Source organism: Erinaceus europaeus, chromosome 10 (assembly GCF_950295315.1).
Source record: "Erinaceus europaeus chromosome 10, mEriEur2.1, whole genome shotgun sequence".
Taxonomy (NCBI): domain Eukaryota; kingdom Metazoa; phylum Chordata; class Mammalia; order Eulipotyphla; family Erinaceidae; genus Erinaceus; species Erinaceus europaeus.
Window position 1 is genome coordinate 118,636,920 of NC_080171.1, and position 18,102 is coordinate 118,655,021.

The 18,102-nt window shown below is 41.7% G+C and overlaps 1 protein-coding gene across 6 annotated transcripts in view; it reads right to left on the reverse strand.

Annotated features, from left to right (window-relative positions):
* Positions 1 to 7,119: 7,119 nt before the first annotated feature.
* Positions 7,120 to 18,102, reverse strand: part of ANKRD12 (ankyrin repeat domain 12) — a 99,989-nt gene continuing 89,006 nt past the window's right edge. For 5 of the 6 annotated variants that reach the window (XM_060200676.1, XM_060200677.1, XM_060200673.1 and 2 more), the window contains 4 exons: positions 17,997 to 18,095; positions 14,335 to 14,478; positions 10,850 to 10,945; positions 7,120 to 9,899 (listed from right to left, as the gene is read on the reverse strand). In XM_060200676.1, coding sequence (XP_060056659.1) covers positions 9,714 to 9,899; positions 10,850 to 10,945; positions 14,335 to 14,478; positions 17,997 to 18,095 — 525 coding nt within the window. In that variant the 3' untranslated portion in view covers positions 7,120 to 9,713. Of the gene's footprint in view, positions 9,900 to 10,849; positions 10,946 to 14,334; positions 14,479 to 17,996; positions 18,096 to 18,102 lie in introns of those variants that run through there. The other variant, XR_009552153.1, reaches the window with a different exon arrangement.

The window sequence follows — 18,102 nt, forward strand, 5'->3', positions numbered from 1 at the left end:
GATATCAATAAATGTCAATGGCCTGAATCCACCTATTAAAAGGGTGAAAACACAACCCAACAATACGCTGTCTAAAGGAAACCCACCTAACTCAACAAGACAAACACAGACTCAAAGTAAAAGGATGGAAAACTATCATACAAGCCAATGGCCCACAAAAAAGGGCAAGAACAGCTATTCTCATATCTGACATGATAGACTTTGAAATCAATAAAATTAAAAAAGAAAGGGATGGACACTACTTAATGCTCAGAGGATCAGTCAATCAAGAGGACTTAATAATTATTAACATCTATGTACCCAATGAGAAGCCATCTAAATACATCAAACGTCTACTGAAAGAGCTACAGCAATATATTAACAGCAACAGAGTCATAGTAGGATGACAGAGGACCTAGTGAGGGTTGTACTGTTATATGAAAAACTGAGAAATGTTATGCATGCACAAACTATTGTATTTACTGTTGAATGTAAAACATTAATTCCCCAATAAAGAAATTAAAAAAATAAAAAACAAATAAAAGTAAGATATAAAATTGGAAACATTCCTTTGGCTTAAACCTGGAGATAGTTATTATCTGCCAATTCAACTTCAACTTATTTTTTCTGGTTTCTTTTCTCTTTATTTATTTTTATTTAAATTTTTTTTCCCTTTTGTTGCCCTGGTTGTTTTACTGTTGTGGTTATTATTATTGTTGTTATTGCTGTCATTGTTGTTTGATAGGACAGAGAGAAATGGAGACAGGAGGCAAAGACAGAGAGGAGGAGAGAAAGACAGACACCTGCAGACCTGCTTCACCACCTGTGAAGCGACTCCCCTGTAGGTGGGGAGCCAGTGGCTCGAACCGGGATCCTTATGCAGGTCCCTGTGCTTGCTGCCATGTGCACTTGACCCGCTGCGCTACCGCTGTGTCCCCTCTTTAGAAATTCTTTTGTGAAAAATTTATGTGAGGTTAAGTTACCAACTGCTTTAAAGCTGAAGACATAATAGACTATAGCTATTTGAAAAGAGTCAAGAGGTTCTGGGTGGTGATGCACATATTACCATGCAGAAGGACCTGGGTTCAAGCCCGTGGTCTCTAGCTGCAGAGGGGAAGCTTCATGAGGGAAGGAAGGTTCTCCTGCTCTCTCTTCCTCTCTATGTTACCCTCCCCTCTCGATTTCTGTCTCCTAATAAATAATAAATAAAATACGACAAAGGTCAAACTTCCAGTTCTGTCACCTCAGATCATGCTTTATTAGTTCTGTCTTCAGCTCAGTGAATTCACTGTTTCTCATACAACCAAGAGGCGGTTCTTCGGATAAAGAAAAGTTAGGGGACCTGGCAGTGGTGCACCTGGTTGAGTGCACTTGTTACCATGCGCAAGGAGCTGGGTGCAAGGCCCCCATCTCCACCTGTAGGGGAAGGTTCACAAACGGTGAAGCAGTGCTACAGGTGTCTCTTTCTCTTTCCCTTCTTAGCTCTCCCTTTCACCTCAGTTTCTCTTTCCTGGTATCTAATAAATAAACAAAACATTAGAAAGTTTAGGCATACGATTTTTTTTTTTTTTCTCCTCCAGGGTTATTGCTGGGCTCGGTGCCTGCACCATGAATCCACCGCTCCTGGAGGCCATTTTTTCCCCCCTTTTGTTGCCCTTGTTGTAGCCTCGTTGTGGTTATCATTATTGCCCTTGTTGACGCAATTCGTTGTTGGATAGGACAGAGAGAAATGGAAAGAGGAGGGGAAGACAGAGAAGGGGAGAGAAAGACAGACACCTGCAGACCTGCTTCACCGCCTGTGAAGCGACTCCCCTGCAGGTGGGGAGTCAGGGCTCGAACCGGGATCCTTCCACAGGTCCTTGTGCTTTGTGCCACCTGAACTTAACCTGCTGCGCTATAGCCTGACTCCCGGAATTAAATTTTTAACAACAAACAAAATTAGTAAAAGTCCTAAGATAGGAAACCTCTGCGGTATACTACTTAACAACTTCAGACCTGCTTCACCGCCTGTGAAGCGACTCCCCTGCAGGTGGGGAGCCGGGGGCTCGAACTGGGATCCTTACGCCGGTCCCTGCGCTTAGAGCCACATACGCTTAACCCACTGCGCCACCGCCCGACCCCAGGCATACGATTTTTAAATCAATTTAATCAAATCGATTATGTAATGAAATTTGTTTTGGAATAGTAGAAAACATCAGAAAATCACATTGCTCTTTGCAAGAGCATCACTCTGACGTGTGGTGCTGGGAGTTGAACTCAGGACAGGTCTGGCGCTTTCCCGTTTTATAGATGTGAATTAAATGGTTAGATTGGACTAAAAAGACACGTGCCTGACAGAGTCACGTTTTCAGACATGATGAGATGGTATGTTTGAGGACCCAATTAAAATTTTTTTTTAATTATCTTTATTAGATAGAGACAGCCAGAAATTTAGAGGGAAGGGGGGTAGAGGGAGAGACAGAGAGACACCTGCAGGCCTGCGTCACCACTCATAAAGCTTCCCCCCTGCAGGTGGGGACTGGGGGCTCGAACCCAGGTCCTTGCACACTGTCACATGTGCACTCAACCAGGTGCACCACCACCCGGTCCCAGGACACAATTTTTTTATTATTATCTTGATTTATTTACTGGCTAGAGAGCCAGAAATCAAGAGGAAGAGGGAGATGGAAAATGAGATGCCTGCAGAACTGCTTTACCATTCACGAAGCTTCCCCCCTGCGGGTGGGGACCGGGGACTTGAACCCGGGTCCTTGCACACTCTAACAGGTGTGCTGGACCAAGTGCGTCACCAGCCGCCCCTAAGGGCCCAGTTTTGAGCCCTTGGCAACATACGGAAAGGAGCACTTGCTTCGTGAATGGTGGACCACTGCCTGTGGTACCTATTTCTCTTTCTACATGACAGTGAAAGAGAAAAAGGAATCTGCTTGGAGCAGCAGAATCATGCAGGCACAAAAGAACCCTGGTGAGTGGTCCGGGAGCTGGCGCAGTGGATGAAGCGTGGGACTCTCAAGCATGAGGTCCTGAGTTCAATCCCTGGCGGCACATGTACCAGAGTGATGTCTGGTTCTTTCTCTCTCTCCTCCTATCTTTCTCATAAATAAATAAATAAATAAATAAATAAATAAATAAGTAAATTCTTAAAAAAAAAAAATCCTGGTGAGAGGGACCAGGCAGTAGCGCACATGGTGCAAAGAACAAGGACCGGCGTAAGGATCCTGGTTCGAGCCCCCGGCTCCCCACCTGCAGGGGAGTCGCTTCACAGGCGGTGAAGCAGGTCTGAAGGTGTCTTTCTCTCCCGTCTTCCCCTCCTCTCTCCATTTCTGTCCTATCTAACAACGATGACATCAATAACAGCATCAACAACAACAATAACTCCAACAACAATGAAAAAGAACAAGGGCAATAAAAGGGCAAATAAATAAATAAATAAATAAATATTTTAAAAAAGGCCTCCAGGAGCAGTGGATTCATAGTGCAGGCACTGACCCTCAGCGGTAACCCTGGAGGCCAAAAAAAAAAAATCCTCATAAGAAAAAAATGTATTTGCCATCCGCTTCTTTCCTTTTTTTTTTTTTTTAATTTTTTATTTAAGAAAGGATTAGTGAACAAAGGCATAAGGTAGGAGGGGTACAACTCCACACAATTCCCACCACCCAATCCCCATAACCCACCCCCTCCCATGATAGCCTTCCCATTCTCTAGCCCTCTGGGAGCATGGACCCAGGGTCGTTGAGGGTTGCAGAAGGTAGAGGGTCTGGCTTCTGTAATTGCTTCCCCGCTGAACATGGGCGTTGACTGGTCGGTCCATACTCCCAGTCTGCCTCTCTCTTTCCCTAGTAAGGTGTGTCTCTGGGGAATCTGAGCTCCAGGACACATTGGTGGGGTCTTCAATCCAGGGAAGCCTAGCCAGCATCCTGGTGGCATCTGGAACCTGGTGATTGAAAAGAGAGTTAACATACAAAGCCAAACAATTTGTTGAGCAATCATGGATCCCAAGTTTGGAATAGTGGAGAGGAAGTGTTAGGGAGGTACTCACTGCAAACTCTAGTGTAATCCTGCTTTCAGGTATATATTTTGCAGTAGTTTATGGATACGTGTGAACATAAGCTCTCTCTCACAGAAACTGTTGTATGTCTAGGTTATGGGACTTTGTTAGAAAGTGAACTACCTGAGATGAAATTAGAGTGTACTATAAAAGGAAAGGTCTCACCCAAGTAATGAAGCTGAAGGGTTGTCATTCCACACGTGAAGTCTCTGGATACATTCTGAGGTGAAGCATGTTGAGATGGCAATCGTTGCTTTGGTTAGGTTGTGATCGGCGGATGCAATATTATTTGGTATGGATTGGGAGATGCATACGGAAAAGTGAGCCCTATCCAAGGGTGCCAGGACTGGGGGAAGTAGGGGCTCTATAGTGAAGATGTGAGGTTCCTGCTGTCTTAGGGTTCAAAAAGACAATCAATAGTTAATATTATCATCACATTATTTGTTAATTGGGTTAACTTTGAAAAGTCCCTTTGTTATGGTTTGCTGTACAGTACCCAGTATCTTGTATATAGCTGTGCTATTGGAAGCTTCTAATCTACTTGGTCTAGGCTTTTGAGAGAGTCCGCATATCAAATACGTAGCCTATCTATTAAAAAGATTCAGTTTGTCTTTTGAGAACCTTTGAGACATACAATTGATTTCCCCCTCTCATATTAATTAACTACTGATTTATATGTCTACATTTTGCTAGGAGTGTACATAAACACCATTCCCATCACCAAAGGACCGTGACCCATCCCTCCCGCCCACTCCCACCCCCCACTGGCCCAGGAAGCTACATGTCTACCCCTCACCACTGGGTTTTTACTTTGGTGCCCTACTTACAATTTGATCAGGTCCTGCTTTTAGTTTCCCTTTCAGATCTTCTAAGTCAGCTTCTGTTGATGAGTGGGATCATCCCATACTCATCTTTAACTTTCTGACTTAGTTCACTTAACATAATTCCTTCTAGCTCTGTCCAAGATGGGTCAGAGAAGGTGGGTTCATTGTTCTTGATAGCTGCATACATCCACTTCTTTCCTTTTTAAAAAACTATGTATTTGGGGAGTCGGGCTGTAGCGCACGTGGTGTAAAACGCAAGGACCAGCAGAAGGATCCCGGTTCGAGACGCCCAGCTCCCCACCTGCAGGGGGGTCGCTTCATAAGCGGTGAAGCAGGTCTGCAGGTGTCTGTCTTTCTCTCCCCCTGTCTTCCCCCTCCTCTATTTCTCTCTGTCTGATTCAACAACGACAACTACAACAATAAAACAACAAGGGCAACGAAAGGGAATAAATAACATAAATATTAAAAAAACAAACAAAAAAAGATGTATTTGTTAGCAAGAAAGACCCAGAGCATGTGTGATACTAGGGCTTGAACTCAGGACCTTGCTACAGGTCAGGCGCTTGCCCCCTGCACCACCTCCCAGACCTCTGCCATCCCCTTCAGCATCCAGGTTCATTCAGTTTGCTTTCAGCCTGAGTTCTTTTATAAAAATCTAGCCCTTTCTGTTTTACTTTTCCAAACCCTCTCAGGTTCTTTGCTCACGTGTCCCATAGTTGAGTTGGTGTTGTTGCATAGCAAGTCGCCCCCAATAATTTATGGCTCGCTGTAATAACACTGTCTCAGGTTTAGTGGGTGCTGTGCAATTCAGCCTACCTGTGCGGCCCTTGGTGGCGTCTCTGCGCAGGTGCCCGGAGGAGGCTGGAATCTGAAGGGCAAGGGGCAGCGGAGCGGCTGGTTGCAGTGGAGCAGGCGCTGCTCTCCACAGGGTCTCAGGTCCTCAGGGGTGGTGGGTGACTCACGCGAGCCAGAGTGGGCCTCTGGGGAATATGCTCACAGTTCCGGACTCCCGAGTGGGAATCCTGAGGGGCACGCGGGAGCTGTATCCTGTCACATAACGTCAGTTCTGCTGTAGTGCAAGGCAACCCTGGCCCTAACATCCCTGATGAAGCAGTGCCATTGTGAACGCAGTAAGGGGATGGCATCTTTCGAAGACGCATCGTCTAGATGTTCACAATACATACTGGGGGTTATCGACATTTGGAGACGTACTGTGTCAGGAAACCAGTATTTTCTCAACGATCAAGAGCCGATGCCGCAGAGTCATACGTTTCTAAGAATCAAAGTATCCCAACACAGGAATTCTAACGTAATAGGAAACTTTCACTTGATTAGCTTCTGAATGTACAAGGTGACGAATCTTTTAGAAACTAACAGTTGGTGGGAGGCAGGCAGTGGTACACCTGGTTAAGTGTGCTCACCATCATGCGCTAGGGCCCAGGTTCAAGCCCCAGCTCCCCACCTGCAGGCACACTGAGTCCCAGTGAGAAACGTAAGTTGTGATCTTAAATTCCATGTAGCTAATCTACCTAATACCAAATCCCCATGTCAATGAAGACTTAAAAACATTTTTTTTATTAGTAGATAAGAGACAGAGAGGCAGAGGAGGGGAGAGAGGAGGCCACAGCACCAAAGCTTCCCTAGATGTGGTGGGGGCAGGGTTGTAGAAACCAAGACAATGAATTAGGACATTTGAATTTAATCAGTTAAACTTTGCATGAGCTTTTCTAAGGATTAATATCCTTGTAACAGTATTTTTGCCTTAAGTGTCTGAAAGATTAAAATAACATGAAAGTGCTTTAAAAGACTGACGTGTCACCCCCTCCTAGGTACAGCAGAAATATTACATTTTGGATAAAGTTCTGTTCTCAGCCTCTAGAATCAGTAGTTACTGAGACTTGCGCAATCTTTGTGGTCAATGAAGTTTGTGGCGAGTCTTTCTTTCCTGTATCCTTTTTCTTTTCACTAGCACACAGCTCAGTTCTGGTTTATGGTGGTGTTGGTGACTGAACCGAGACCTTTGACGCCTCAGGGATCCAACTCTTATTTGTATCACCATCAAGCTATCTCTCCAGTTTAGCAGCATGTCTCTTAAAAGTTCATTCTGAGATCTCATTGTTGAACAGATTTGAATCTGAAAGGCTAATTAATTATTCAGAGGTTGTTTTGTTTCTCCAAATTTAAATATTTTTGCAATCCTGCCATCTGCCCTAGTCAAGCATTGGTGTTTGACTCATACGGGATTGGGGGGGGAAAAATCACACATTTCACTTTTTTTCTATAAAAATATAACTCTTTATTAAATAACATGCACAAATATCAACTAGTCATTTATTAAACAGATATAATTTAGAACAAGATTTAAAGAAATACAAATCCTTAGGTACAATTTAGTATCTTGTTCATGATATTTGAATAGTTAAAAAAAAGTCACTAAGCGTCTTTTCTCTTTTATTGATAGAATCCTAAATCTTAGACATATACCCCATTCCAATTTTTGCCCCTAGCATTTCAGAATTTCACAATCTCTTTAATAATCAAAGCCCTTAACTACTTACTCTTGAAATTCCCACCGTGAAGGCATTTTCTCTTTGTCCTGATTAGTTTTGAGTCACTACACAAAAGAAAACTGCAGAAGCAGAATCATGGCAAAGAATTCCAGCTTCTGGAGCTGCCACCGAAGAGGGTCAGAACTGTGCTCAGTACCACTGGCTGGAATGACTGACATACGCCAGATTCCTGCATCCTTGTTCTGTTTGGCCAAACTGATTTCCCCCCTCTTCTCTGGTGGACCAACAAGAGAAAACGCTGTATAAACTTATCCTTTTCACTTTTTCTGTAACTCCAATGCTTAATTGAAAATTTTTAGCCAACAGTATAAACAAAATTTGCATTTTTTCATATTAAAAAGTATTGCTTTTTATAAATTAGCTTTTAATGCTCCCAGCCTGAATAAACTAAACTTCAACAAAACCAGTGCTTCAGAATCTACCCTGCCTTTCTTGGCCCTATTTATCCAGTAAAAAAGGCCCAAAATCTCTCATCTAAGTTTCTAAGTACTACATCCAATTTTTATAATAAAGTCCTTGCACAGTGTACTTTTTTCTTTTTACACGTGCTGCTTTATTGCGCATGCCTAGTACAGTATGAATTAAAATAGAAATTGACATAAAAGTTCAAAAATCCCTAAGCTTAATATATACCTTTGCACTCAAAAACTTCAATTTTACATTCTAGCCCATTAACTGGCATTTCCAACTTGCAAGCTAAATTTAAATCATGTCAATCCTAATATATTCTTTCTTATCTATTACAACAAAAAATGTTCACTATTATTTTATAATTCAAGGAAGTATTGTGGAAGGTCCTGTAAATTTAATCCCATACATTTATGATAAGCTTTACACTAGCTTAATTTCCTTTCAAAAATGTTTAATATGGTCAAGCAGCAAGTTTCAGATTTGAAATAGTCCTGAAAGTTTAATCTATATCATGTTATAGGATAATGTGGACATTTTCTAAGCATATTGCTAGTTGTTAAAAACAGCATATCAAATCTTATTTTATAAAACTGTGAAAATTATGTTTTGCATCTTGGTATAAGGAAAATTCAGCATATTAATTTTCCATAAACATTGTAGAGATTATCTGCATTGATTGGCATATGCCTGCTTCTTTTACTTATTACCAAATATCTCTTTTGATTTGAGTACTTGGTTTTTATTTTAAAAGTGCAAAGGTCATTAAGCTTAAAACATATTTAAGCAGTGTAAAAAAGTTTTACAATGATTTAACATGACCAATAAAATTTATTAAACATATTTACATATATTCACACTCTTTCATAGTGGAGTATTAAAATAGACATTTACAATTTCAGAATTTTCATCCAAAGGCATTTTTTTGGGGGACTTGGGGGGGGTTAAGCTCTACTGTAAGATGAGAGGAGAGCTGTTTCTTTGTATGACTAACTAACTCTAAATAATATGTCCAACACAGTAAGTCATAAGTGCGATCCCAGAAGACTTGTATGAAATACTTTATGCTACTTTAGGCTTCAATTATGGAGAGTTAAATTATAGGACACGTGCAACACAACTAAGTCACAATCTTTACAGACAAGGTGATGGAAACAAGCTAACTCAAACACGGGCATGCCTTGCTGAAGTCTTGATTTCTGAACACAACACTATTACTACACTCCATACAAACTACAACTTTGGTCCAATAAAACAGACAAAACAAGTTTACAATTATTCCTTTGTACATGTATTGACTTCTAATCCCTTTGTGTATACATTTTGACCATTAATTACAAGATTTACATCTGCACAATATGTATAAAATAAGTTATTAAAAAGGAAGACAATATTAAAACTTTTGAAAACTGTACAATAATTTACATATATAATAAACTGAAGAAATTTTGTGCCAAGGTTTCCTCCCACATTCAGAATTATTTGGTAGGAACTGAGCCTTTTAGTTTACTGACATATTTTACTAAAACTGAAAGAGGTTTGAATACTAGTGGTTATTTTGTCACTTGGAACGCTAACAACTTCCAGCGCCATTAGCAGATTCTCAACTTTTTAAATATCTACCAGTCGGCCAACATGCTCTAAAGCAAGTTACCTTTCATCAATATAAATAATATTTTTTAGTTAGAAACTGGATCTAAGATCCAAAATAACTCTTTTCATTTTTTTTTTTTTTTAAAATAAAATGACAGTGTTTACTACATGGCCAACTTTAGTTCTAACTTGACTAAGAACCGCAAAGGCATAGAGAGCGTCTCCATCTCTGTTCCAAGGCCGAGTACTCCACCGCACAGCACTTGAGTCCCACCCACTAGAAGAGCCCAGCTGCTATATAGGAGTCAATTCGAAATCATCATTGACATCAACCAGGGGAACAGAAAACTCTTGGATTTCATAAATGCTGATGGACTTATAGGTGGCAGGGTCGAGTTCTTGGAGTTTGAGCTGCCATTCTAACCTCTGGACGGCATTCAAAGCTGCAGCTTCATGCTGTTGCCTCATTAAAAGACAAGTCTATTTAAAAGAAAGAGTTAGCTGATTGTTAAATATGCTATGCTTAAAAACTCACCTCAGTCACACGTGTTTTTTTTAAAACAATTTTTCAGTATTATACTGGTCTTTTATTTCTTTCCTATCTTTATTTATTGGATAGAGACAGCCAGAAATCTAGATGGAAGGAGACAGAGGGAGAGAGACAGAGAGACACCTGCAGCCCTGCTTCACCACTTGCAACACTTTCCCCCGCAGGTGGGGACCCGGGGCTCGAACCTGTGTCCTTGTGCACTGTAACAGGTGCGCCCAACCAGATGCCTCACCCCTAGTTTTATTTATTTATTTAATTTTCTGTTGTCCTTGTTGCTTTATTGTTGTAATTATTATTGTTGTTGTTGTTGGATAGGACAGAGAGAAATGGAGAGAGGAGGGGAAGGCAGAGAGGAGGGGAGAAAGACACCTGCAGACCTGCATCACCGCCTGTGAAGCGACTCCCCTGCAGGTGGGGAGCCGGGAGCTCTTTTTTTTTTTTTTTTTTAAAGAAATTAAGATGAATATACTAGAGCTATCAAATGTCTTTTTAATTATCTATCTAACTATTCTGTTGTGGTCACATGTCAACTACTTCCTGATCTGTAACTTCACAATTATAACTTCTAACAAATTATTTGCAAAACACCCCCCTTCTGTTTTTGTTCTTTCCTATTTTACGACGACAAGCAGAATCATATACTGGGAAAGAAGCCAGAAGGTCCCCACAATCATTTTTTCCCTGTATTGTTTCACCCGTTATCCTACTGGTCCTAAAATAAGGAACTCAGTCTTTTCTTTCAGCTTCTACCTGTGACCCGGAGTGAGTATTCACGGCTGACCACTGGCACCTCTCCTCATCGTCCTCTCTAATATAGCTACAATTTCTATTTGTAAAAGAAGAAACAGGCATTTCAACTGAACTTGTGGAACGTACATACCTTTAACTTGTCAAATTTGTCATCCACATCTTGTAGCCAAGACATGAACTGGCGTGCATTAAAGCGGTCCCTCACAGAAGTTTTACTGTCATCAGACTGAAAGAAAACAGTAACAGTTCCATAGCATAGAGTAAAAGGATCGGTCTAAAAATCTGTATGGTATTTTACTATTTATGGTATATTCACTTAAAGAATAACAAATGCATTTCAAAGAAGAATAACATAAACCACTGTTAAAGTTTAATAAAGTATGTATTTCCATACTGAGTATACAGGTCTCAGAAATCTTAAAATGCTGGGTTCAATTATTAGAATCATACTGCTCTGTGAGTCAAAGATGATTTACAAAAAAAGCGTATCACGGGAGTCGGGCGGTAGCGCAGTGGGTTAAGTGCAGGTGGCGCAAAGCACAAGGACTGGCATAAGGATCCCAGTTCGATCCCCGGCTCCCCAGCTGCAGGGGAGTCACCTCACAGGCGGTGAAGCAGGTCTGCAGCTGTCTGTCTCTCTCTCTTCCTCATTGTCTCCCCCTGCCTCCATTTCTCTCTGTCCTATTCAACAACAACAACATTAATAACAACAGTAACTACAACAATAAAAAAACAACAAGGGCAACAAAAATAAATAAATAAATATTTTTTAAAAAAGCATATCACATTAAATATTATGTCTGTGATACTCTTATTAAAGTATAACCAAAGTAATATTTAGCGTTAAAATTTACTATATGCAGGAGAAAAGGTTTCAAGTCAGAAGAGGGCCGTTTGTGGCCAATGTTTTTTCCAGGATTAATATTTCTGGGTCCTAATAAATTCTGTATCAAATGTTAACATTAAAATATTTTATTTATTCTACAGAGAGCTATCGAGAGGGAATGAGGAGATGGGGGGAGAGAGACTCTTGCAGATTGCTTCACCACTTATGAAGCTTCCCCCTGTAGGTGGGGGCTTGGGGCTTGAACCCAGGTCCTTGTGCACTGTAACGTGTGTTTAACTTGGAGACCCACCACCCAAACCCCTCTGGATCAACTCTTAAGAATTATAAAGTTTTCAGTTAAGATAGGTTACATTTAAATTTCAGTTTGTAGATTACATTTAAATTTCAGCTTTGTGTCTATACACAAATAAAATAATTATATACTCTTTCAATTTTGTTTTGTGAATTAAAGACTCTCTAAAGTCTATCATAAATGCTTGGGCATACAGGAAGCTTTCTATACAATAAACATCCACTGTAATCATTACTTCATTAATACTACTGTTGCTATCAAAGTGATAGCCAAGCGTCAGGTAATGCCTCCCGTCACACTACTCACATTTTTAGCGTTTGCTGTAAATTCTTCCTTAACCCTCAACTATTTCATAATTGCTGAATACTTTAAAATATTACAAATTTATTTTGAAAAGAAAGAGGTATGGCAAGAATGATCCAAGCCTCTTACTAAGAAAGTTAGTCTTTTTCTCGTTTTTATCTTTCTATACTTCTTCAGAGCATGTTCTCAGATGAAATAAGCTTAGTCAAATTACCTTCAACTCCAAAGACAGCTATAAAAGGATAGATATCAATTCCCAATTTTCCCTCAAGAGAACGACTTACGTTCTTTTTCGGATTTTAATTACTAGGCCAGTAGTGATCTGCATCTTCTATCGTCTGATTTTGGGATCATTCTGTGGGGGTACTATGAACACTTACTTACTTCCGAAATTCTCTTTACAGCACACTGGGGCTACGTGAATTTCCTAACTGTTCTATGCTACTGTCAATATGTTCTCATTTGCTTTTCCCCTACCAGGACTTTCGCTGAAGGTGAGTGCTGGCAGGATTCTATCACTTCCGGAAGACTATTTTGTTTGTTTTTACTTTTTTCTAGATAGTGAGAAACAGAGAGAGAAGCTGTCACCACAGCAGCATCACTACTCCGAAAGCTTCCCCATTGTCTGGTGTTCCCATGTGGTTGCCAGGGTTCATAACCTGGGTCCTCATGCCTGGTGAAGTGTGTGCCCTACTGACTGCTGTATGCTACATGCTACATGCTCCGGAGCGGACAGAGGTGGAACTCAGGGCCTCGTGCACAAAGCTTATATGCTCTACCACATCTCAATCTGTTGGATTTGCTTTATTTTTACTTGTCTTATATGAGTTTTAGCAGGAAAAGAACAAATAGGCATATTTAGTCAGCCATTCTGAAGTAGGAATCGTCACGAGACTTTGCTAATGATTTCATTAAAGACTCCAGAATTGCATAAAGCTTAAAAAGATGCAAGAGACCAGAATCTAGGCCCAGTCATTAGCAGCACAGATAAACCATTTATTTCACTTAAAAAAAGCATTTATTGGGAGTCGGACGGTAGCGCAGCGGTTAAGCTCAGGTAGCGCAAAGCACAAGGACCGGCATAAGGATCCCGGTTCAAGCCCCCAGCTCCCCACCTGCAGGGGATTTCGCTTTACAAGCAGTGAAGCAGGTCTGCAGGTGTCTTTTTCTCTCCCCGTCTTCCCCTCCTCTCTCCATTTCTCTCTGTCCTATCCAACAATGACGACAACAATAATAACTACAACAACAAAACAACAAGGGCAACAAAAAGGGAAAATGAATAAATAAATATTTAAAAAAAGCATTTATTATTCCCCTTTAAAACATTTTTAAAACTTTTCTCTTATCTTTATTTATTCATTGAATAGAGACAGCCAGAAATCAAAAGGGAAGAAGATAGAGAGAGACAGACACCTGTAGCCCTGCTTCACCACTCATGAAGCTTTCCCCTGGCAAGTGAGGAGCGAAGGTTCGAACCTGGGTCCTTGTGCATGTAACGTGCGCTCAACCAGGCGTGCCACCACTCAGCCCCTAAATTTTTTTTTAAAGATTTATTTGTTGATAGAAAGACAGGAGAAAAGAGAATGAGAGCACCACTTGGGCATGTGTGCTGCTCGGGACTGAACGCAGGGCCTCATGGTGACGGCTTAACACTTGATCTGCTGCGCCACCTTCCAGAACATTCTCACTGCCTCTGGACAGTTGGAAAAACCTCTTGAGGCCTTTCCAGTATCTACTTCCTTAGCGTCAACATCATACAGATGGCACACCTGTGAAATCATGTATGTTACCAATAGGTTATGAAACAGCCAAGTGGTGCTTCAGTGTGGTTTTTTTTGTTTTTGCCTCCAGGGTTACTGCTGGGGCTTGGTGCCTGCACCATGAATCTACTGCTTCTGGAGGCTATTTTTTCCCTTTTGTTGCTCTTGTTATATTGTTGTTGTGGTTATTGTTATTGCTGTTGGACAGGACAGAGAGAAATGGAGAGAGGAGGGGGAGACAGAGAGGGGGAGAGAAAAACACCTGCAGACCTGCTTCACTGCAGGTGGGGAGCCGGGGGCACGAACCGGGATCCTGATGCTGATCCTTGCGCTTCGTGCCAAGTGTGCTTAACCACCCGCCCCCGCCCCCAGCGGTGCTTTTGACTGACTGTCTCAGTGAGTTTTCACCGTACCTGGGCATCCAGCGGCACGCTGTACACTTCAGCGTCCAGTAAAACAGTGCATGCGCTGAACGGCAGAGTCTGATTTGCCAGTGTTCTTGCAGCTCTGTAATGAACCCGTAAAACTTCTTGTTCATTGGATACAATGAGCTTTTCCTAGTTGAGCAAATAATTAAAAGACACAATTCAAACCATTAGCCTTTTTTTTTTTTTTACATAAAATAAAATCACTGAAAATGTGCTAAAAAAACACACACACATCAAAAACCTTTGAGTCTCACGAATAATTTCCTTCTTCCCAGTAAATAATAAATCTGAGAATAACTTGTGTTCTAAAAGATAGCTTCTTTCTCCAACACTAGAAGTCTTTTAGGATCTGTAGTGGCAGTTCTTAGTCTACTCACCAAGACATTCAGCCACCACAGGTATCGATATCTGAACAAAATCTTTACTCTGAAAAAGAACCCCACAGCCATTCGGGGTCATTCATCACCACTCTTCCTTTGGAAATCACTGGGCTACATTTTATTTATTTGTTTGTTTGTTTATTATTGGATAGAGACAGAGAGCACCTTGAAAGGGGAGGGGGAAATAGAGGGAGAGAGAAGCAGAGAGACGCTTGCAGCCCTGCTTCACCACTCATGAAGCTTTGCCCCGGCAGGCAGGGCCCGGGGGCTTGAATCTGGGTCCTTGAGCACTACAGATCACCTACTCTAAACTTGTCTGACAAAGGTAGGCATGGGTACTTTGTCTGTCTTTTGTGACTGGTTTCATTCTTCTCTCTCCCCCATGAGCTGACTTTTCCAGAAAGTGAGACAGAGGGAGAGAGGAAAAGACAGCTGACAGAAACTTCCTCTATTGTTTCTTTCTCATGAAGCATTTTTTCCAAGGTTCATCTGTGTTGTAGCATGTGTCAGTACTTCATTGCTTCTCTTTCTGGATGTATGTGCACAGTCTTGTCCTTTCTCTTTTGCGTGAGAGACACAACCACAGCACTGCTTCACTGCTCACCGTGCCCCCTGGGCAGGCGCTTCTGGGGGCCGTCCCTGTAAGTGGGAAGTGTGCACTCCTCTGGCCGAGCTGTTTACTGTCCCTGCCCCGTAAGTCACCCCTCTTAATTGTTGAATAATAACCCACTGTATGAATGGGCCATTCCACTTAGCTAGTGAACTCTGGGGTTGTTTCTGCCTTCGGTTTATGGTGAGTGCTAAGAGCATTTCTGTTGCCGTTACCTCTGACTTTGTAGTCTACACCCTAAGGATGAATATGATCTCCATAGCAAGCAGAGTATGGCATCTGCCTCCTCTCCTCTGCCCCTCCCCCCAAAAAAAATAGGAGAGGGAGAGAGACACACAGCGGAGGAGCAGCACCACAGCACTGGCACGCAGCTTGTGAAGCTTCCCCCAAGGGTGCCCCATGTGGTAACCCAGGGCTTGGACCTGGGTCCCTGCACACAGTCACACGTGTGCTCTACCAGGTAAATCACCTGCTGAGTGACCTGTAGCAGCTTCTCTCTTGTTTTAACTATTTTTTTAAAAAATTATTAATGGGGAGTCGGGCGGTGGTGCACTGGGTTAAGCGCAGGTGGCACGAAGCACAAGGACCGTAGTAAGGATCCTGGTTCGAGCCCCTGGCTCCCCACCTACAGGGGAGTCACTTCATAGGCGGTGAAGCAGGTCTGCAGGTGTCTGTCTTTCTCTCCCCCGTCTTCCCCTCCTCTCTCCATCTCTCTCTGTCCTATTCAACAATGAATGACATCAACAACAATAACAACAAAACAAGGGCAACAGAAGGTAAAATAAATAATAAAAAACATAAAAAAGACACTGAAAAATTATTAACACAAGAGGAAGAAAAAAAATGAGAGCGCCATCCTGCCACATGTAATGCGGGACTTCGTGCCTGAGAGCCCAGTGCTTTATCTACTGTGCCATTTTCCAGGCTGCCACAGCTTCTCTTTTGTAATGAAAACTTTGCTGATAATAAGCACTGTATTCTTTTTAAAAAACATATTTTATTTATTAATTTTCCTTTTTTGTTGCCCTTGTTTTTATCATTGTTGTGGTTATTATTATTGTTGTTATTGATGTTGTTGTTGCCGAATAGGACAGAGAGAAATGGAGAGAGGAGGGGAAGACAGAGGGGGAGAGAAAGACAGACACCTGCAGACCTGCTTCACCGCCTGTGAAGCGACTCCCCTGCAGGTGGGGAGCCAATGGACTGAACTGGGAACCGGGATCCTTAACGCGGTCCTTGAGTTTCACATCACGTGCGCTTATCCGACTCCCTAAGCACTGTATTCTAATGCTGATTAACTGTAAGGTCGCAACACAGTACAATCCTTAATTTGTTAAGTGGACTCCCAAACTTCCAGTGTCATCTAGCACGGTTAGTAAAATGATCCAGACAATCTCCGCACTGAGTAGAATGAGAATTTGCAGGGCTGACCGGAACACCGCACATAAACTGATGTATCCCGGTCTGTGTGTGCCGCGTGGCGGCAACTATCTTCTCTGCACTACATGTCATCAGCGAGAGCAGCCCTGCGATGTGTGCAGGTTAAAAAACACCAAAGGGGGAGTCGGGCGGTGGCGCAGCGGGTTAAGCAGATGTGGCACAAAGTGCAAGTTCGGCATAAGGATCCTGGTTTGAGCCCCTGGCTCCCCACCTGCAGGGGAGTCGCTTCACAGGCGGTGAAAAGCAGGTCTGCAGGTGTCTTTCTCTTCCTCTCTCCATTTCTCTCTATCCTACCCAACAACAACGACATCAACAATAAAACGGAGCAACAAAAGGGAATAAATAAATACTTAAAAAAAAAAAAAAACCACCAAAGGCCAGACAGTGTGACTGCAGGAAGCACTCAGTCTGGGAGCCTGTCTGGAAGGACAGGTCAGAAAGCATCAAAAGCCTGGCCGTCTTCTTTTTCCCATCATGTTTTTCATCGTCTGCTACATTCACCAGACTTTTCATCTTTTCTCTGATGGAAATTGTATGTCATAGTCAATTCAAATAGAGTAGCCGCTACTGGATAGTCTTAATGCATTTATAATTTAGTAAAGAGACTATCTCTTGACAGTTCTTATTTTTTACATGTTTCTTTGAATAAGGATCACATTTTGTATTACATTAAAAAAAAAATCCCAATACTATCCAAAGATGAGGAACATGTTATAATTCTGCCCATTCAAATATAGTGCCTTCTATGATTCCTGTAATTAGGTGGGCTGTCCCCTGACTATATAATGTCAACACTAACACTGGAAACCAGATATTAAGGCAGATCTTGCTAAAAAAGACCAGTAAGCACAGCATTTTAAGTATTTTGCACTGCAATTACTAGTAGCAAAAACAGTCTTAAAATTGGAAATCCAAATGTCCTACCCAGAACTTAATGATCTAGTTCTGAAAATTTACCAAAGTGATGACAAGAAGTTAGTAGAGATTTTCATCAACCAAAAATTCAACGTAAATTATATTCAACATAAACATGGGAGCTGGTGTCTTATAACAGATTTAAAATTATTCACCTAGTTACATAAATACAAATAATAAAATCAAATCACTTCCTGAAACAGTTCTAGGGAAAACCAGTAGTAAGAAATCATAGGCCATTACAATCCATTATTAAAATACAGATATTTTTAGTATAAATATATACTTAAGAAATTTCTCACCCTTTCAATACTGTGTTGCAAACGTAGCTTCATTCTTACAACTTCCTGTTGCCGAAAAAGCTCTTTAAGTGGATCTGACAGTGAAGGTGGTGGTGTAATCTAATTG